Source organism: Marmota marmota, unplaced genomic scaffold (genome assembly GCF_001458135.2).
Source record: "Marmota marmota marmota unplaced genomic scaffold, marMar, whole genome shotgun sequence".
NCBI lineage: Eukaryota > Metazoa > Chordata > Mammalia > Rodentia > Sciuridae > Marmota > Marmota marmota.
The window spans coordinates 33,529,217-33,552,072 of NW_026000211.1; the positions used below are offsets into that span (position 1 = coordinate 33,529,217).

General features: G+C 36.1%; 1 protein-coding gene and 1 pseudogene across 3 annotated transcripts in view; one reads left to right on the top strand and one right to left on the bottom strand.

Annotated features, from left to right (window-relative positions):
* The window catches only part of Diaph3 (diaphanous related formin 3), a 475,858-nt gene that overhangs the window by 432,247 nt on the left and 20,755 nt on the right, over nt 1-22,856 (bottom strand). For 2 of the 3 annotated variants that reach the window (XM_048791763.1, XM_015486017.2), the window contains exon 2: nt 17,771-17,803. The exons of the other annotated variant lie outside the window; for it this stretch is intronic. In XM_048791763.1, coding sequence (XP_048647720.1) covers nt 17,771-17,803 — 33 coding nt within the window. The remainder of the gene's footprint in view (nt 1-17,770; nt 17,804-22,856) is intronic. 3 annotated transcript variants of the gene reach the window in all.
* On the top strand, nt 14,823-22,716 carry LOC107142741 (annotated as a pseudogene).

Sequence of the window (22,856 nt, forward strand, 5' to 3'; positions counted from 1 at the left end):
CATTAAAAAAATTGATAAAACTAAAAGTTGGTTCTTTGAAAAAATAAATAAGATCGACAGGCCCTTAGCCATGCTAAGGAAGAGAAGAAGAGAGAAAACTCAAATTACCAACAAATAACACAATCAACAAATGGGCCAAGGACCTGAACAGACACTTCTCAGAGGAGGACATACAATCAATCAACAAGTACATGAAAAAATGCTCACCATCTCTAGCAGTCAGAGAAATGCAAATCAAAACCACCCTAAGATACCATCTCACTCCAGTAAGATTGGCAGCCATTATGAAGTCAAATAACAATAAGTGTTGGCGAGGATGTGGGGAAAAGGGTACACTTGTACACTGCTGGTGGGACTGCAAATTGGTGAGGCCAATTTGGAAAGCAGTATGGAGATTCCTGGGAAAGATGGGAATGGATCCACCATTTGACCCAGCTATCGCCCTTCTCGGACTATTCCCTGAGGATCTTAAAAGAGCTCACTATAGGGATACTGCCACATCAATGATCATAGCGGCACAATTCACAATAGCTACACTGTGGAACCAAGCTAGATGCCCTTCAATAGATGAATGGATAAAAAAAATGTGGCATCTATACACAATGGAGTATTACGCAGCACTAAAAAACGACAAAATCATAGAATTTGTAGGGAAATGGATGGCATTAGAGCAGATTATGCTAAGTGAAGCTACCCAATCCTTAAAAAACAAATGCCAAATGTCTTCTTTGATATAACGAGAGCAACTAAGAACAGAACAGGGAGGAAGAGCATGAGGAAAAGATTAACATTAAACAGAGACAAGTGGGGGGAGAGAAAGGGAGAGAGAAGGGAAAGCATATGGAAATGGTAGGAGACCCTCAATGTTACACAAAATTACATATAAGAGGTTGTGAGGGGAAAGAGGGGCGGGAAACAAGGGAGAGAATTGAACAACAGCAGATGAGGTAGAGAGGGAAGATGGGAGGAGAGGGGAGGGGGGATAGTAGGGGATAGGAAAGGTAGCAGAATACAACAGTCACTAATATGCCATTATGTAAAAATGTGAGTGTGTAACCAATGTGATTCTGCAATTTGTATTTGGGGTAAAAATGGGAGTTCATAACCCAATTGAGTCAAATGTATGAAAGATGATATATCATGAGCTTTGTAATGTTTTGAACAACCAATAAAAAAAATAAAAATAAAAAATAAAAAAAACCCTGCTCTTAAATAAAAATCTCTAAAAGTCATGAAAGTAACAATGGCTAATAAGTACTGAATGAATGCTTTCTGTATGTCAGGTACCAGCTAAGAGTTTGAAATGCAGCATCAGATGGAATGCATTTGCTTAATCCTTAGAAAAAAACTACATTTCTAAACAAAGAATAAGCTCAAAAACTCTTCCTACATAAAAATTTCGTAGTATTTAGCTTCTAAAATAGCACAAAGGGGGGAAAAATCTACCTATTATGTTTTTAGCAGTAAACCACATTTATGCAAGTAAATTTAAAACACAAAAATTTGAAAAATAACAATAAAATAGAACTAATCCATGTCTCCCTTTTGCTTAGCACCTAAACCCTAGGAAAAGGTTGGATCTTACCCAAGTGGAAAAGCTAATTTGAATCTCACCAGCATATAGCTGGCCAAAGGCAAGATAGGAAAAATTAGCATATTCCTTTTCCAGTTTATCAATTGACAAAGGCCCAGATAGGAATATAAGATATGAGATGTGAGATAGGAATATGATTATCAGCTTTCACATTCTTGATGTATTAATTTTATTTATTTTTCCTAATTAGAAGGGTGAAAGACAAAATAAGGCAAGAGCCATAGGAGGAAAAGAAATGCAATCCTTTTTCCTATACCAGAACACTAAACTGAGCCTGTTGAAACCTTGGGCTTATAGTAAAAGCACACCAAGGTATGTAATGCTGTTGAGCTCTCCAGGTAGACTCCACAAAATCTGGACATTACCAAGATAGGGCAAAGTAGGCCTCACTACCAAATCACTTTAAAATGTCGTTAAACAAATTTCATTTTGCAAAGAAATGTTACTTTGATTCTGCACACAAATGGATTTTTCTTTCACTGAATTTCACATACAATTTGCTTAAAGCTAGGTACAACAAGACACATGAGCAAACCTTAAAAATAATTTTGCACATAAATATGATAGAAATCCAACACATGAACAAACTTTAAAAATAATTTTGCACATAAAAATGATAGAAATTCCCATGATACTGACTGCAAGATGGCTGTTATTTTGTTATTTGGCAATTGGCTAGAGATAATTTATGTGTGTTTTATAATTTGTGTACTCTTTATTTACATATAAAAATTTTAGTTTTATATGGAATTCTTCTCTTAAAATCAAACTAGGAACTCAACCCAGGTAAATAAAGTACACAAATGATTCACACTGAAGAACCTGGTTAAACACAGAGAAAACAGGGAATTCCATTATAATGTTCTTTGGAGGCGGTATACCACAATTAAGACAGCTTTGACTATGTCTGGGGCGTACTAAGCTTTATAAATTAATATCACTTGTCTTCAGGGGAGGTTAAATGAGCACCCTACTGAGTATTACTTCATACTGAGTAATCACACTGATAATCAGTAATGACAGCTTAAATAAAATTAATTAAACAAAAAAAAATCAGGCTGTATACTGGATTTTTAGCTATAATATACTGTAGTGGCAAAAAAATTCAGTGTTTAGGGTTTTCACTTTTACAATATTGTAAATACTAAAAGCACAGTGTGAGGTTTTTTTAAAAAGGAAACATAATTATCAGTCATTGTATCATTTCTCTAGTTTGAAAAATTACATATGATCATAAATGTATTTCCTTAGAACCGGAAGTGAAAAAATTCATGTAATCCAAGAAAATTTATTAGGCAAACAGAAGGTCCTTCTAGGTATAGAATCAATTTTAACCAAATATACCTAACACATGTCACTTAAAATTATGAATTTTTATGCAATTTTATATTTTAAAGGATTCAACAACCTGACAATTAAAATAGCCTAACTTTTTAATTAGCTTTCTCACTAACCTGACAACTTCCTGATGAAAAAGCTTCTGAATCCTGCCTGGCCACAGGCTTGTTGTGTTAACCATCATCACACTACCTAAAGCCTTGCATGATATGCTTATCACAGAGAATGTTAACAAGAAAGAAAACCACTCCTTGCCTTTTAATTGCAGGTTAAAAAGCCTGAAATGCCTTCCCTAACCACTCAATCTAAAGTAGCACAGGCACCTACCCCATTCTCTATCATGGTTCTTTCAAATGACTCAAGAGAATCATAATTATTTCATTTACTATGTAAATGTTGACTCCATCTCTTTCCCACTAAAATCTTAAATGCCATGTGAGACAAATCATCATTTGTAGACAATTGCTGAGCTGGCCTTCAATGATCACTGACTGGTGTAATCAAGAGAATATTAAAGAAATCATGGAACATGGCTTACAAGCAAGGTCATAAAAGATTAAAGTTTTTGTCTTCTTCCTTCTTGGATCATTCAGTCTGGGGTATGCCAGCAGCCAGATGATGAGAACACCCAAGAATACCTAAGGGGAGGCTCACAAGACAAAGAACCAAAACCTACCAAAAGCTAGAGGCCCCTTGCCAACAATCATGTGAGTTATCTTGTAAGAGGGACATAAAGACATCGCCTTTACTAAAAGCAGTGACTATCTTCTTAGGCTAGCAGATATCCCATGGGTAACTATTACAGGATGAAGCCTGGCTTATCTGTCTTCTTTACTACCTTAAACTTAGTGATTTGTTCAGTTCTACCTGTAGGCATGTTAACTCATTTTGTCCTATCATCCTATGCTTAAACAGTAAATAATATGCAATTATATAAGAATTGTATTATAACAGTAAGAATATCGTCATATAATAGTTATAGTATAACATTAATATTATTACATATTAATTATATTTGATGGTATACAATTAACATAAGTATATATTATATATATTGATATATTACATTAATGCATATATTATATTACATATATGCTCGGGTTATGATTTCCAACCTATTTTAATGCAACTGTGTCAATTTTGTTGAAATATTTGCAGAACTGAAAACTTGGGACAACAGGTTAATCATTTAAAAAATGTTCTTCTAAAAACTACTAGCCCTAAATTTACCTAACCTATCTTTTCCCCTTGAAGACTAAGGGAAGACTTGCAGCATTCTATTTCAGACCCCTGGAGTGGTGCCTCATAGTCTTCGGTCATTGCCCTGCACCTTCTAGGAATACCAAGAGGCTAGCACATCACCCCATGGTGAGACTGCCCTAAACAAGAGCAACCACCTCATGGGAACTGAACTTCCCACTTCGGGGACCATGGGTCTAAATAAACATTCTGAACAACAAGTGAAAATTGTCCCCTCAAGTGATACAAGACTTCTCTGAAGCTACCTGGCAAAGCCAGAAGTCAATGACTACCAGACCACAGTTTGACCAAGCCTGCTTAAATAGACAGAACTGTCACACCCCACCCTCCACCCCCTAATCATGTCAGCAACCAGAGGACAGAGTGAAGATACTGGATCTCTCTTTGTCTTAGTGTGGTCATACGGACTAAAATTTCCTTTCCTACTATTCATCATTACCTTTTCTGTTTGGATTTTGGTGTAGTTGCCAGAGCTGTTTTTTTGGAACCCCGGAATCAGAACTTTGGCCTATGACTCCAATATATTGGAAATCCAAAAAAAGGTTAATTTACCATTAATTAATGGTTAATTACCATTAATTTACCATTAACTACATCTTTGTTAAACCTCATGAAAAAACCCCAAGCTAGAACTACCCAGCAAAGCAACTACCAAATTCCTGACCCACAAAAGTTGTATGATAAAATAAATGTTTGCTGTTTTAAGTCATTAAGTTTGGGGAAAATTTGTTTCACACCAACACATATTATAGTCACTGTTGTATATTCAGCCTACATAACAGTACCTAGCAGACATCTAGAAGTCAGCCAATTGATACTCAAAGGTATGAATGAATGATTACCGAATAATAAAAATACATAAAATATAGAACCTTATCCGCAGATGGCACCACTTGGGGGAAAAGTACATGATAAAGTATTAAAATGAAAATAAAATGCTTTCCGTGCCCCCAAGAAAATTAGCAACAGATAGGAATAAATGATTAAATCTGGACTGGAGAATACCTCAAGAGAGACTTTCAGAGCAGGCATGTGAGAGGAGCCCTTATATAAGTCTGAAGAACTATATGAGATTGTGCCGGTTAACTGCCAAGCAGTATGCCTGCCTGTTCCACAAAGACAGACCACAGTAGGAAGAAAACTGACCACTGTTTCAGGTGTGATAAGCTAAATATCCCCAGTGTTAGGCCACAGTCTTAGCACACAATAACAATTCCTATCACACCAACTACTGCATACTCCAATACTCTTCAACTTTACAAAATCATTTCTCCATCTCTTATATTTTAGAGAAATTTATGGTAGTTCCTCAGTCAGAGGCTTCTTCAAAAAGAACATTTACTGTCCCCTCCAGAAATCGCTTAATTTACAATATTTGTAAATATTTAGGTTTCACATGGTATTCTAATATTACTAAAAGAAAACATTCTTAATTATGCTCCTACATTTTTTGTAATATCTTGAAAATAAGTTATAACATGCAACATTTATTCTACAGAGAGCTGCCACATGATAGAGCTGCCTATGGGTGGATTCCTGCAGAGGAAGAACTGGGGGCACTTTCCAACATCAGCACCACCTTGTCAGCTATGAGTAAACCATCTTGGAAATGGATCCTCCAGTCCTATCAGGACTTCAGAGGACTGCAGCCTGAGCCACATCATAATCTTATCACATAGCAATAGATGAGTAATTTGAAGCTACACACAGAGTAAGACTTTTAAGTGTCTAAAATAAAAATGTATACAATTTTAAAAAAACAAAAGTAAAAAGATCAAAATATTAAAATAAAGATTAATATAGTAATATATTGCTGCACTAAAGAAAGGGTAAATGCAAGTTTAATGTCAACATGTTGAATATGAACTACTTCTGAAATATCTTAATAACTAATGTACTTTGAAAACATTTGATTTCTGCTGGTGAAAGTCACAGGTAAATACTATTATGGTTTGTTCTTTTGTTTTAGTACAATGATGGCTGTTTTCTCCCTATATTCAAAATTAATAAAAATACTGAATTTCACTTAAAAATTAATGAAAATAAAGATTTTTTTTCCAACACCATAAGTTCCACAACAGATGCCTTCCTGATCCATAGGCTCCAGGTTGGGAACCCTGATAGATGGATACAGACTGATCACAGAAGTAGTGGTGGAAAAAAAGAAAGTAGCTCAAGTTCTAATATCCTCAGTGAATCAGTGGGAGGTAAGAGAAGGCCTATTCTTGACGTGGCTTGGGAGGCTAAGGCAGGAGGATCGCCAAATTCAAAACCAGCCTCAGCAACTTTGCAAAGCCCTAAGCAACTTAGAGAGACTCCGTCTCAAAATTAAAAAATTTGAAAAATAAACAAAAACTGGGCTAGAGATGTGGCTCAGTGGTTAAGCGCTGCTGGATTCAATCCCTAGTAACAAGGAAAAAAAATGCAACAAGCTGCATATGGTTTTCTCATGGTTTGTGCTTCAAAAAGAACTGCAACCAGGAAAATAAAGCCACAAAACATCATCCAGGTTTCAATTACAGCAAAAAGGAAAGAAAACATTAAAATAACAGACTTTAAGTTCCAAAGGACAAAGTAAGAGGAAAGCATGGAGGAGTGGAGATAATGTCAGCTTAAGAGATCACTCAGACCTGAATGGAGAGATACAAAAAAAGAGTGCTTTCAGAATCTATGAATTAATTAAGACTTCTTGTGTTGACTTATGCTAGCTGAAAAGTGATCTGAATTGTGATAATTAATGAAAACCAGTAAAACGATAGGCAAACCCTATGGATTACACTTTATTAATTCATCTTCTCTCCATCCCTACAGGCATTACCCTAGTTTAGGCTACTAGAATAAGTTCTACAGCCTCCTAACCAGCTTCCAAGTCTTCACTCCCCTTCTACCCCCACCACTGTAAGCAATTTTCTATACCATTATTGTTTTGATCTTATTGAAAATGCAAATCCAATCATGTCCTCACTCCTACTTAAAATCTTTCAATGGTTCTCCATTGTGCATAAAATGACATTCAAATCTTACCCTTCAAGGTCCACCTTGATCTGATCCTGACTTCCTCATCAGACAATCTCTTCACCACTATTCCACCACCTCCTGCTATATGATCTACATGAAATGAACAAACTTATTTCTCAAAAAAATGCACATGTTGTGTTTTTCTTTCCAGAACTGACCCTCCATCCCACCCCCACAATCCTCTTTACTAGCTAATGTCAACTCAATCTCCAGCTGTCAGTTTGAGCTACAATTCATGTAGGGGCCCTTCCTCATTCCACAAGAATGGAGTAGATGCTGCAGACCTGGAGTTTGCCATTAGGTACCCTGCATAGCATTCTGAACCTGCCTGTTAACGCATACATTTACTGGATAAGGCTTTAAGTCCTTGAGAATAGAGATTGTCATTCTACTCAATAAACTACCCTTGGAACTTAGCATGACTTTAAGCATAGAGTGATAGTTCTATTAATATTTGTTGAATAAATTAGCAATTACCTTCCAATCCTCCAGGCCTTGAACACCAGTCATTGCTTCTTACATTGCTAAATCATTCTCAACAATATTTTACCTAACAGTATATTAGGGAAAATGACAGGTGTTTAAGCTTTTAGATATTCAATAATAGCCCAGGCTCTTCCCAACAATTGTAATTTAAAGAACAGTCCACCTATCCTAAAAACAAATATGAACTTCTGTAATTGAATGTCATAATGTATGGTAGTAATATAGTTTGGATGTTGAATGTCCCCCAAAGGCCCATGATTTAAAGGCTTTGTCACCAATCTGTGGGACTACTGGGAAATGGTAGAACCTTTAGGTTGTAGGGCCTAGTAGAAGGAAGTTACACCCCTAGGATTATGCCCTTGAAGGGTATAGTGGGATCCCAGCTTCTCTCACTCCCCATCCTCCCACCACCACCATGTGATAAACAGGCCTGCTCTACCATATGCTTTTGCCAAGATGTACTTCACCACCACAGACCCAAAGCAAGGGCACCATGCTATGAGGGAGTAAAACCTTTGAAACTGTGATCCAAACTAAACCCTTCCTTCTTTAAGTTGATTATCTCAGGTATTTTGTCACAGAAACAGAAAGTTGGTTAACAAAGGCAGTAATGAAAGTACCAAAAGGAAGGAACACAGAAACCACTAAAAAAGAAAAACTCCAAGTTGTATCTAGGATAATAATTCTAATTATCCAAGTTCAAATATAAACATTAAGTATAAATTAGTCCTCTAAATAAATATTACTATTTTTAAAAGGCACAGCTCAATAATACCCATACATAAAAGTCCTCTAAAGATATCATTAAATGCTTTCTAACGTGTTTCCACTAGCAATCCATTCCATTGACATCTCAGAAGTAAATTTATTACAGGGTAAAAAAAAAATTACAACTCCTGCCAGTCTGGATTCCAACTTGTCCTTCAGACTCATAATGAAAGTCATCTTTCCTACACCTTTCCCCAAAATCAGGTAGACTTCACTATTTCTACTGAGTCCTGTACACTGTTGCGGCCCCCCTCACACCACACTACAACTACTCACTATATACATGTCTGTTTCTTTATATTCCCAGGAGGCACACATTCTTATAAATCTTTGTATTTCTATAACAATATTAAATACTCAATAAATATCTGATGAATAAGTGGAAAAAAATGGATAAACAAACCTGCATACACTACATCTTTGTATATTTCACTCTGAGAGCTCTTGATCTCATTCTCACGTTTCTACTCATGTGAGGAGGCACTCTCTAAACTATCCCATAAATATTTAAAGATTCTGAGTTAGTACTTAAATGCTACTACAGAAAATCTCAGCACAGGAAGTCCTAATTAACTCATATTAATGGGCTTTAAAAGGCCCACCTGACTTGGTAAATATTAAGTCTATAGAACTTGTTTTGATATATTTTATTATTTATATTGAGTTGCCCCAGTTCATGCTAGTATTTCTATTTTATGCAGAAAAGATAATTTTGAATGTATAGTTTGACAAAAAGAATGTAAAAAAAATATTAACACCTTTGGATTTATCACTTGTTTTTAACTTATCAAGGAAAATATAAAAAGAATAGAAATGCAAAAGGAAAGAAAGCCTACTATTTTACTAGGCCAGTAAAATAACTTTTTAAAATGATGTTTCTGGATTTTCTATAAGTGAGATTTTTTTAAAATAAATTTTAATTTAAAAATTTTATTTTAAAAATATTTTTTATTTAAGTAATTTTTTATTTATTTAATTTTATGTGGTGCTGAGGTTGAATCCAGTGCCTCACATGTGCTAGGCAAGCATTCTACCACTGAACTACAATCCCAGCCCCAGTAAAATAATTTTTTTAAGTTGAGCTCTTATTTTGGCTAAACTAATAATTTATATTTCATTATCTCACTCAAAAGTTAGGCACAAAGACAGAAAATTTAAATTATTTTTTCTCCTTCCGTGAGTGTGATGTCTATTTCAGCATATATCCCACAAAACCTATCACATCTCAGAAAGTACAGGAAGAGTCCACAGGCAGACAAAGCCCATCCTTTTAGGCCATTCACCTGGGAAACTAACTATCTTTGAGTGAACCAGACCCACAGAAAACACTCAGAATTTGCATGAGTTGTTTGTTAAGAAGTTCACAGAGAACAGTCAGCATCCAGGAGAAGAAGGAAGGGAAGAGCTTCTCAAAGCAATCGATAGAACCCATCCCAGACCAAGCAATACCCACATTGGTTCCACTTTCATGGGGAGCCTTAAGGGGACCCATAAAAGTCTATACCTGTATCTGGGAGCAGGGTACAATTGTTGCTAGATTTGTAAAGAAATCCTGAACAGAAGTTTTTCCAATGTTCTTTACACCATTTTGTTTACTTAAAATATTCAAAATAGTTCATATCTCATTACAGAAAATTTAGATATGTCTTCACAATTATAAACATTTTCTCAGGATTAAGATCAATGGTTATGATACCTTTTATCCCTGTCATTTTACAAGTGAGAAGTCTCATACAGATGGCTTGAAAAGAAAAGCAGAAAATAATGAGACACACTTCTAGATTTGATACTTGGTGCTCAGTAGTAAAAAGGATAGTACTTAAGTGGAAGCATAATGCTCTTGATAAAGATGTTCTCTGGAGCCAGCCTGCCAGTATTCCTGGCTACCCACGTCTTTGAAAAAGTTTACTAAGCTCTCAGTTTCCCCATCTTTAAAAATGGAAATACCAGGACTTACTCAGAGGCTCAAGTGAAGGTTAAACGTATGGATAAAGCTAACATTTGGGATAATATTTAGCACATAGCTAATAATTACACCATACTTATGCTTTTTAACTAGAGCTATAATTCCTCAGTTATGTTTCTCTCTCTTTTGTTTTTATTTTAGATGTATTTCAGGTATAAGAAAGTCAAGCCTGCCTCTGCACCAGCAGCTCACTGGGCACACATGTTCCAAGGGAGAGGTTCCAAGCCCCCTAGCTTAAGCCTGTGGCTGCCCAGCTTCTTCCAGACTCACCCCCAATTATATTTTTACAATCTGTCAGTAATCTATTCCCAAGAAGCTTCCTGCATATTAACTGAGGACTGTACATCAAGTTAGAGAGGGAGGGTCCTAGCAGGGAGTCCTCACATGACACATTAAAGACCACAGCCTCAACCTATGGATAAAAGATGCAAATAAGCAGTTTTGAATAGGGAAAAGCATAACCAGATACACAATTTAGATAGGTCACTCTGATTGTTCTGCTGAAAGTGATCTTTTTAGGGAGCAACACAAAGCTATTAAGGAGTCCAGACAAGAAAAATGATGATACTATCACTCTGATAGTGGAGACAGGGTCAAAAAATAACCACAAAGAAAGTGCATAAGGGTAAAGCTAACTACTAAGAAAATACAGGAATGAAAAGTTTAGGAGGGGGCTGGGGTTGCGGCTCAGTGGTGAAGCACTTGCCTAGCATGGGTGAGGCATTGGGTTAGATCCTCAGCACCACATAAAAATAAATAAATAAAGGTATTGTATCCATCTACAACTAAAAAATATTTTTAAAAAAATTAGGAAGAGAGTGTACAGCTTGGGTATGTACAGTTTCTAGTAAAAATGGGACATCCATGTGACTGCAACCATTAGGCCAATGATGATAGTATGTCTCATTGGAGGAAAAGGTCATAGACAGCAACATAAGTGGCAGCTGAAAACTTAAGAGGTCATCATCCAAGTAAAGCATCATATACAGAGAAGAGCCATAGCTTCAGAAGAAAAAAAAAATAAAAATAGTGTAAGAAAGGCAAAGGAAACATACAGATACACACACACACACACACACACACACCATAGAAAAAGAGAGAAGTATGAAATCAAGAAAATTTGATATTCCAAAAGTCAAAAAGTATTTGTTCTTCAAAGAAGAAGCAGACAAATATACAGAGTAGATAAATCTACTAATTTCCAAGGACTAAAAACTAGTGATTACTACTAGGGACAAAAAAAGTCATTCATAATACTAAACAACTCACAACAATCCTAAATGCATATAGTCAGCACCTCCATATCTACAGAGTCAAGCAACCTTGGATGGAAAATATATCTAGGCCTATATTGGTTGCATCTGTACCACTGGGTCTGTACTGAACATGTCATGTACAAATATCTTATTCATGTCATTATTCCCTACACAATATATAATGTGTGAAGATTATATGTAAATCTTTTATATAAAGTAGTTGAGCATCCATGGATTTTGGTATTTGCAGGGTTCCTGGAACCAATACCCTATGGAGACCAAGGGACAACTATATGATCTTCACTGCAAAGCTTCAAAAGACATGAAGCAAAAGCTGATAGAATGGAAAGGAGACATAAATAAAATGCAAAATTATAGTTGGAGACTTCAACACTTCTCCCTTAAAAATAACTGAAACAAGAGACAAAAAAAATCAAAATAGAAAATGTGAACACCATCAACCATCATGACCTCTTCACTATCTATAGATTCATTCCAATAAAAGCAGAAACGCAGAGAACATTCACCAAGATAGACCACATTCTGGGACATATTGCAAGACTTACATTGGGAAGGACTGAACTCACACAAACCAAAAGTCAGTCCGCAGGAGAATTACATATTGGATACAGAAAGAAGCAGGAAAATCCCAAAAATTTGAGAATTAAGCAATATATACTAAAACATATATCTATAGATCAGAGAAGAAATCAATAGGGAATAATATTTTCAAGTGAACAAAAATTAAGACATCCCACAATTTGGGAAACGAAGCTAAAACAGGTCTCAGATATAAGAATCTTATGCTATAAATTTCCATTACAAAAGTCTCAAATCAATGTTTTAAGCTTCTATCTTTAAAAACCATTAAAAAAAATAGACGGAATGAAATAATGAAGAAAATAATAAATAAATGGAAACAAATGAACTATACTGAAAATTAGCTGGGTCTCTTAAAAGATCAATAAAATTGACAACATCTAGTTAGATGAAACAAGGAAAAACTAAAAGTCACAAAGTGTCCATATCAACTTCGGAAAAGAAGGCATCAAGACAGATCCTGCATTAAAAAGAGGAGGAAATATTATAAACATCTTTATCTCCATAAACTCAACAACACAGATGAAATGAAGAAAAAATTCCTGAAAGAAAAATGTTTACAGCAGCTTCATTCATAAGAGCCAAAAACTGAAAAGAATCCAACCAACTGTAGTTTTACCAGTGAGCCAGACACAGATAATACACTATGTTATCCTATTTACATGAAATTCTAGAAACTGAACTGTAGTTCAGAAAACAGATTGTCAAGAGTCACAAAGAAAGAGAATTGACTGCAAAGGGGCACACAAGGAACTGCTGAGGTAATGAAAAGCTTTCTATCATGACTGTAGCACATACATAATTGCATACATTTGTCAAACTTCAGATTTTACCCTTGAAACTAGTATGTTACATTGTATGCAAATCATGCCTCAATTAAAAAGTGCATGTTACTAATCCTACTGTTAATATTTTAAATGTATGATTTACTAAGTATTTTTTTTTTACTTCTCCCTTAAACAATCCCCATAAACAGGGATACCAAACTTGAAAGCAAAAGAACTTATACAAAGTCAATCAAGACTGTCCCTCTAACCTAACTTTCCTACATGCTTTCATAAAGAATAGACGCTACTTGAGAGACCTCATGACTTTCTAGTTCCTATGCAGGCCAACTTTGCTTTTCTAGCTATAGTTATTACTTGTAAGTCATTAAATCCTCTTAGTGGATCTGATCACTATCCGTTGTTTTTTTTTTCCCCAAAAAAAAATAATGAGAGAGGAGTGAAGAAAAGTGGAAAGAAATAATCAGAGTTCATTATGCTTAAAACATTAAATACTGGTTACAAAATCTTTGTTTTAAACTGAGACCCAGTTTGTAGTTTTCTATGGTTAGGCTAGCAAAAAAAAAAAAAAAAAAATGCTACCTCTTACTGTGGGTCGTAGTCAAAAAAAAAACAACAACAACAAGTTGAAAACCATTGCTATAGGACAAAATAGGCTAGCAGTATAAAAGAGATGAAGATCAGTAGGAATACTGCACTACGGACAAATGGTGTGAGGGACAAGGGAGAAAAGAGAAAGTCAAAAGAACTCCTAAGCTCCAAAAACACTCAGGGACACTTTGATGGATAACTCAGCATTGTTAAGTCCATATTCCATTTTTTCCAACTTACTTTTTCAAACTGATCTCCTCTAGCTCTCCCTCCTCCCAACCTTGTGCCTCTGAGGAAACCTCCTTCCCAACCCAGGTAACCACGATGGATGGTGATAAACTAAACTACACCTATACCCAGAGAATGCTCACTGCTCAAGGTCTATAACACTGCCTAGAGATCCCAACACTGTGGTAATCCTTCATTCTTTTAACAAGACTGTCCTGTGAAATTCAATTCTGATATTAACTCTCAAGAAAAAAACTTTTAAATGAGGCATACTTTTGCAGGCCTTTAACCAAACAACTTAAAGGGATGGGTTTTTAGCATAAACGCTTCCCGTATGTTCATATTTAATGTTTCTAACATACCATTATTCAAACCTGTGACTACAGCAGAACTAATTTTATATGCCTTTTCTCAAGTTCTACCAAATGGCTATTCACATTAAGAAATTCTAAATGAAAAGCACACATGGAACGTATATGTTATGGGGGTGGCAGACTTTAATTAGAAAACATACTGCCAGTACCTATCAGAGCACCAGTGGCAAATGCTTCCCTGAGCTCTAACACACCATAAATAGTTTAAAGAGTCCTCAAAATATCCATCTACCCTTTCCCTTCTCACAGCTTCACATTGATCTATAGCACACATCTCCTGTAAGGCTCAGCTGCAAATGTGTCACACTACCTCTCTGTCATATATCAGAAAATGTTTGTAAAATAGAGTAAAAAGGGACAGAACTGAGAGCAGCAGTTCAATACACTTCTGCCTAAATGCAACTCATCAAACCCCTATGAGGAAGGGAGAGATTAATCCTGCCTCAATACAAATAAAGGAACAAGAAAATAATGGATTTGTAAAGGTCACAGAGCTATGTAGTAGAGAAGTCTGTCTCTCAACAAGACTCTTCTGATTCTAAATCCAACACTCTTTCCACACACTCTATGTCAGTTAACAGCAAGAAAGGAAGAATCTACTCTTTGGTATCTCTAGTCCAAAATGGCTGTGCTTATTTTCAGACCTCTGGGACAATGGACCCAGCTGCCATAACTAGACGACCTGTTTGATCCTACTGTGGAGACAAGCTAAAGACAAGATCAGAAAAGAACAGCAAGAATGAGAAGATTACCATTAAACAGGGAGGAGAAGTGCGAGGGAATGGGAGAGAGAAGGGGAATTCCATGAAAATGGAAGGAGACCCTCATTGTTATACAAAATTACATATAAGAGGATGTGAGGGGAAAGGGGGAAAAAAAAACAAGAGAGAGAAATGAATTACAGTAGATGGGGTAGAGAGAGAAGATGGGAGGGGAGGAGAGGGAAGGGGAGGGGAGGGGGGATAGTAGAGGATGGNGGGGATAGGAAGGGGATAGGAAAGGCAGCAAAATACAGCAGACACTAGTATGGCAGTATGTATAAACGCGGATGTGTAACCAATGTGATTCTGCAATCTGTACATGTGGTAAAAATGGGAGTTCATAACCCACTTGAATCAAATGTATGAAATATGACATGTCAAGAGCATTGTAATGTTTTGAACAACCAATAAAAAAAAAGAATGAGGAGACAGCAGTTCAGTCATCAAGTCCACGTGAAGATGGCCAAGGAGGAATTCAGAACAGATGGTCATACATGCACCTAAGATGAAAGCAGGGCAAGGCAGCAGTCACCACCAGGTAGGCAGGTGGTCAGAAAGACTAGCAGGAGGTCCTCAAAAACAAACACTGAAAGGTTTACTAGTGCCAGACAACATGCTGGCTGCTGGAAATATTAACAACACAATGTCCCTGCCTTTAAAGGTTTAAACTAGTGAAAAAGTCAGATAAACCATGAAGTGCTAAAAATATCCACTAGGTGCCCAAAGTGCGGACCCTACCAAGGGCAGTTGCAAGAAGGACGGTAATGGTAAGGAGTAGTAACAGGATGGAGATAGACTTAATAAAGGCTCCACTGAGAATAAACCCACTTGTTCATATAAGATAGAGCAAGATGGTTTCTAGAATGGCTGTTGTAGACTCCACCACCATGTATAATATGACTCCATTTATGTGAAATTTTCAAAACAGGCAAATGTATGGAGATGGGAAATAGACTAGTAGTTTCCTGGAGCTAAGGGAGCTGAGGGAAAATGAGAAGTATGAGCTCATTTTAAGGGATTAAGCTTTTTTTTGAGGATGATGAAAATGTTCTACAGTTGATTGTAGTAGTGGTTAGATTACTCTTGCAAATATACTAAACACTAAATTAAATACTTTTAGTGGGTGAATTGAATGCTATATATATATCAATAAAGCTGTGATAAATCTATCATCGTATGGTTCTATGTTCTTATAAAAATTCATACAAAAATTGCAACTGGTTTTATTATTGCCCTAAAAAGTCATTTGAGACTGCGATAAGTTAGCACAGTAAGTGTACAGGATTAGAGCTGCCTGGAACAAGACCCGAGTTAGGGCTGTACCATTTGGGAGCTGGGCATTCTACCTCGGCCTCAACATCCTCAGCTATAAACTAAAGACAACATCTGCCTTGCAAGGTGAGAAATAATTATGTAGACTACATAAGTGTTCCATATAACTACTGTCTTTTTTATTTTTTTAAGAGAGAGAGAGGGAGAGAGAGAATTTTTGTAGATGAACACAACACAATGCCTTTATTTTTATGTGGTGCTGAGAATCAAACCCAGGTCACGCCCATGCTAGGCGGGCGCTCTACCACTGAGCCACAATCCCAGCCCATCACTATTGCTTTTTAAATACTAATGCAATCACACACCATTTTTCAGTCAACAATGGACTACATATACAGTGGTAAACATCATACAGACTAAATGTGTAATAAGCTATACCACCTAGGTTGTGTACATAACATTCTATGATGCTCACACAACGAAATTACCTAACTTCTCAGAACACATTCTTGTTGTTAAGCAAAAATAACTATATGTGAACTACATGTGAACAAATGTTATACTAAATATTTTTCATAAATATCCTTTTCTTAGATACTATTTAGAGGGAAACAAACATTCTAATTTTTTAAATCATTTGTATCAAGGTCTATGTCTCATTCACCTTTACATGTGTACCTTACCCAGGTGCCAAAGACATCACTTTGGATATCAGAGGAGCTAAAATTTTGAGTGCTTAGTATGATGTAGTCACTCTACTTCATGCTTAATACATAGTGAAGCTGAATTCACACACCTGGTGAAAGGAGTGCTGTGCTTTTCCCTCTATGTCATGCTTACATAACTGTGATATTATTGCTTATTTGGGCTTTGTTCTTCTTTTTGTTATTTCTTTACCATTAACCATGAATTACATTAGAAAATGAATTTCTCAGAAAAACTTAGCTAAATATGCTAATATTTGTATTACAAGTATCTGCAATGTTGCTTTAAGGTATTAAGTACCCATGAGAGACTATTATTAACAACATGAAGAACACACATATTAAAGATATGTCTGGATTTCATTTATAAACAAAATTTCTAAAATGTATGCATATTTTAGTCTGCTTTACTTTAATTAGCAACTACATATTTCTGAAAAGCTGACACATCTCAAGTGATTTTTTTCCTACCTCTTTTGGAAGTGTGCAATTCATCCCCAAAGAATGACAGCTGATTTGAATGACTCAAAGTTGACTAACAATTTGTAATTAAACAAATTTTTTAAATTAACATATTGACTATTCCCTTTCTCAATTAAAGGCAACAACTTTATGTGTTTTGTCAGTAATCCCTCTTATTTTAGCACTACAAACAGTAAATTCCCAATACATCAGTTTTTAGCAATTCCAAAGGAGTTAACACACATACCATGAGCATTACATGGTTAATTAAAATTCATGAAAAAAGAAATGTTGAGGATAACCTTACCATATCATCCGTCAGTGTCCTAATATTTAAATGCTGCAAATGAAAAAAAAATCAATGAGTAATTTATAACAGCTTTTTTATTTTAGTTAATAGATGACATTTGAAATTCTACAATACTAACTTGAAGGTAATTAAGTTCCTGACAGTCTAATAAAAATGCATTATATACTGTTTTAACCTCTCTCTCAAAAAAGATGAACAAAAGTTACTATGCACACAGTAGTTTCAAACATTCGTTAAAAATTCTTGGATTTGTGAACATAGCAAATTAGCAACCTGAGGTACAATAAATATATTTTCCTAATTAATTATATTAATTACCTTTAAATATACAGACTTAGAACATGGTGGAAATAAAGATTTAAATATGATTTTCAGAAAATTTCATATTATAGAACAGTAAAACTTTTAATTTACCATTAGTATGCAGCATAATAGATAATGAAGTACTTTGCTGGCTTAATTAACTTAAACAATTCTAGTAACAAAAAAGAATGTGCTGGAATGACTATTTGCATCTTTAGCATCAGTTTGATTTATCACCATGGGTGAGAGTAGACACTTTTCAATTTCATTGCTAGCTTTTTTGAGAATCCTTTTGCGGATTTTCTTGCTAGACAAACATAAGACCACTTTAGAAAGTGAATAAATTAGTTTCCCACAAAGCACAATTCAAAATAAAAAAAAATATATTTAGGAAAAAAATCTGTTTTCTAAATCTGGGAGTAGGGAAAAATTTTATATTTGAGTAGCTGAACTCAATTGTCCTTCCTCTTATTCATTGGAGCATCAGATCTTTCAAAGAGCAGAAAAAGGGTCCAATATTTTCTAAATGGGAAAATCAGGTCTATTCCTTTATAATTCTAAAAGAACAGGAGTTATCATCATCTAACACAGTAAGTGGCACATAGTTATTCAAATTCAACATTTATGAAATGGAATGAAATTTGTCATTCATGTTTGTACACTGAAGTATTTCTATGTTCATAACTTTACCTCAGTAATGAGCCAGATTAAAAATCTGTACAATGTAAATTACTACAAATTCTCTTTTATCAATATGTTCCTTCTTCAAATACAAAGGGAGAAAAGTAAGGGAAAGAACCTAAAATGAACTTTATATACACCAAAGAGAATGTACCAAATTAATAACATTACCCACACCCACTCTGATATGGGAATAAAAAAGTAATAACATGGGACTGATTTTATGTGTCTAGTGCTGGGCTACAAAATTTCTTTTTATCAATACTATTTTCAACCTTTGAAATGAACAAATATGCACAGTGGTCTTTCAGAGTGGGCTTGATTCTTAGCAAGACTGGAGTTCTTAAGGCACTTACAGCCCATGTCACCCCAGAGACCATTATCACAATTAAACCCAAACCCACAGAACTCTCAAATTGGAAGTAAAAAACACCAACACAGAGGAAATGCCTGCTCAGGGCTCCCCTCCCTGCCTCTGCTTACATACTTACTGTATGTGCCGATAAAGGTTTCCAGCCCATTGCATTTGGTTAACTACATCTCTCTTGTTATTCTACAATGGGAGGTTATCACCCCAATCACAACTTGTCAGTCCTAAAAGGGGTCATTTCAAGCTCCTGTGACAAAAGGAAAGTACTTAAGTTCTAACAATAGTATGCCAATGGTCTAATGCTTAAAAGGTAAAGTCAAGGAACTCAAGTATAAAGCTGAAGTTCTATTTAGAAGAGTATGCCACTGTAAAGTGAAAATATTTACACTAATGAAATATTCCCAAAGACCAATACAAATAAGTTGCTCCAGGAAAATGCCATAAAAATTATGTTTAAAAAAAGGGGGGAGGAAACAATGAAAAAAATTTCAAGAGAAATAATAATAGGTCCCATGCAAGATTTATGATGCAAAAACTGCATACAAGTCACAAATATGAAAATTACATAAAATCCAGATATAAACATCCAAGAGAGACATTTTTTATACATCTTCAAAGACCTCAAATTGGGGATGAACCTCTGGCTGAGCTGCCTACAATGCCACCTGGGGATCTGGAGATCTGTTGGATGGGGTAGAAGAGGGGTGCTCAGGAGCAGGCCCCCACTCCCACTCCAGGAGGCACCAAAGATGATGGCCTTGGCAAATGGCTTTCTTGCTCACCGCTTGCAGTGAATAGACCTCAAGAGCCTGGTCCCCACCCCTAAGTCCCCAGGGTCCCTGCTGCCTGCCCAGGCAAGGATGGAGGCACCAATGTCGTGCTCCCCCTGCCTCCTTCCAACAGCCTTTTGGAGGTTTAGATTCAGGATTTGTTCCTAAAGTCCAAGATTCTGACAAAGGCAGATGCTTACCTACAAATCTTGATAGAGCAACTAAAGCTTTTGGATGACAAGCTTCAAAACTGTAAAGATGATGAAGAGAGAAAGAAAACTGAAACTCTCACACAACAAATAACATGGTAGACTCAATTAAACACTGCACTGTGTTACTGCAGATTGCTAAAAGTACTATTAATCCTGTAGATGCAATATCTACCTAGTCCCTTGGAACCTGCGATCAGCACAATGTCTTCCCAGACTGTCTTACCTCCAGAACCAGCTCAGTTTTGTATGTCAGAGCAGTGGCCATCTTCCCTACCTGTTGGACCTGTGTTAGCTACCTTTGGACATCATCAGACTCCAACACCAAATAGTACAGGCAGTGGGCATTCACCACTAGCAGTCTGACTTCTCCAAGTCATGTCAACTTGTCTCCAAATACAGTCCCAGAGTTCTCTTACTCTAGCAATGAAGATGAATTCTGTGATGCTGATGAATTCCTTCAGAGTGGCTCATCCCCAAAGCACTTAATAGATTCTTCTGGATCTGCCTTAATCTTGACACACAGCAGTTCAGGAAATAGTCTAAAGCGTCCAGATACCACAGAATCACTGAATTCTTCCATGTCCAATGTGACAAGTGATGCTGACCTTTTTGGTTCACATGATGACAGAGATGAGGAGGAGGAGGCAGGGTCCGTGGAGGAGTGCAAGAGTGTTATCATGCACCTCTTGTCACAGGTTAGGCTCAGAATGGATCTTACTAAGGTAGTTCTTCCAACATTTATTCTTTTTTTATATTTTTTAGTTGTTGATGAACCTTTATTTATTTGTATGTGGTGCTGAGAATCAAACCCAGTGCCTCACACATGCTAGGCAAGCGCTCTTCCACGGAGCTAACAATCCCAGCCCCCAATATTTATTCTTGAAAAAAGATCTCTTTTAGAAATATATGCAGACTTTTTTGCACATCCGGATCATAAAGATCATAGAGATCGAATCATTCAGACAGTGAAATGACACCCCTCAGCCTTTCATGCATGAAGGAAAGTATGAGTAACCAAAAAGCCATACAACCCCATTTTGGGTGAGATCTTTCAGTGTCACTGGACATTACCAAATGACACCAAAGAGAACACAAAGCTAGTTTCAGAAAGGCCATTTCTTTAGGTTTCCAATAATAGTGTAACATTCAGGTTTCCCATCATCCACCATTTCAGCCTATTATGCTGAATGTTTTAATAAGAAAACCCAATTCGATGCTCATATCTGGACTAAATCAAAATTCCTTGGGAGGTTAACTGGGGTGCACAACAGAGGGTAAAGATGTGTCTCATGTTTAGACTACGAAGAACATTACATTCTCACATTCCCCAACAGTTATGGAAGTTCTATCCTCACAGTCCCTCGATGGAACTAGGAGGAGAATGCAATATTAATTGTACCAAAACAGTTTATAGTACAAATATTGTCTTCCACACTAAACCTTTCTATTTCTATGGAGGCAAGAAACACAGAATTACTGCTGAGATTTTTTTCTCTCCAAATGACAGGAAGTATTTTTGCTAGATCAAAGGGGAATGGAATATTATAATGTATATAAAATATGCAACATGGGAAAATACAGAGGTTGCCTATAATCAAGAAGAAAGCGAGGAAGTTGAAAGATCAGAATGAGTATGAGTCCTGCTGCCTTTAGAAGAATGTCACTTTCATGAGCTGGGGCTGGGGCTCAGCGGTTGAGCGCTCGCCTACCATGCGTGAGGCACTGGGTTCAATCCTCAGCACCACATAAAATCAAATGAAGATATTGTGTCCACCTATAACTAAAAAATAAATATTAAAAAGAAGGATGTCACTTTCAATTTAAAAATCAGAGACATTGATGTAGCAATTGAAGCAAAGTACAAATTTGAAGAAAGGCAAAGAGCAGAAACCCAAGGAAGGAAGGAGAAGAAAATTTAGTGGGAGACAAGGTTATTCTATGAAGATGGAGAATGCTGGGTTTATGATGAACCATTACTGAAACATCTTGTTGCTATGAAGCATTAGTTTGGGAAACAAAAAGTTTATACCCGATGACCAAGGCAAGTTGTCCTAATGAAGCAACAGTCTTCCTTTGGGTGAACCTATCATTCCCTTCTTATTACAGTGGTACCTACGTCAGGGATACTGGACTTTCTGGCGCAGATAAAAAAAATAAAGCTGGAAAAGCTTCCCTTTGTCTACAGCAGTTCAGATTTTGACTTCAGTCCTGAGAAAACTTTAGTAGGTTTTGAAACAAGATGTCTGCTCCTTTTCCAAACTCCATGCTTTAAAAAGTTTCACACTCTGCACTCTAGTTCTGCTGTTATGACTTAGTTCATATGATCTTTTGGGTTCTATCTAAACAAATATATACACACAAAAATATACCTGATGGCAGATTTTTCAGAAATATTCCATCTATTGTAAATACTGGTTCCTCAGAGTTGTTTTAAAAAATTAGTGCAATGTATTAAAATCAAGTGTTAGGAAATTTCATGGTTTCACCTATGATAACTTTATTTTGGAAATGAACTATTATTAAATTGTATCTAAACCTGGATTACAGTTGAATTATACTCACTGCTTCTTAAGGCTTCATAAAGTAATTTCTCCAACTTTAAGGGAAAAAAAACCCTCAAATTGGATCATCTTTTAAATTAGAATTGTACTCACAATTTTCTGAACCAAGCAGTCACTCCTATGTAAAAACAAAGCAACATAAGGCTCCATTTTTGTCACAGTTCAGGTTTATTTGTTTTAATTCTT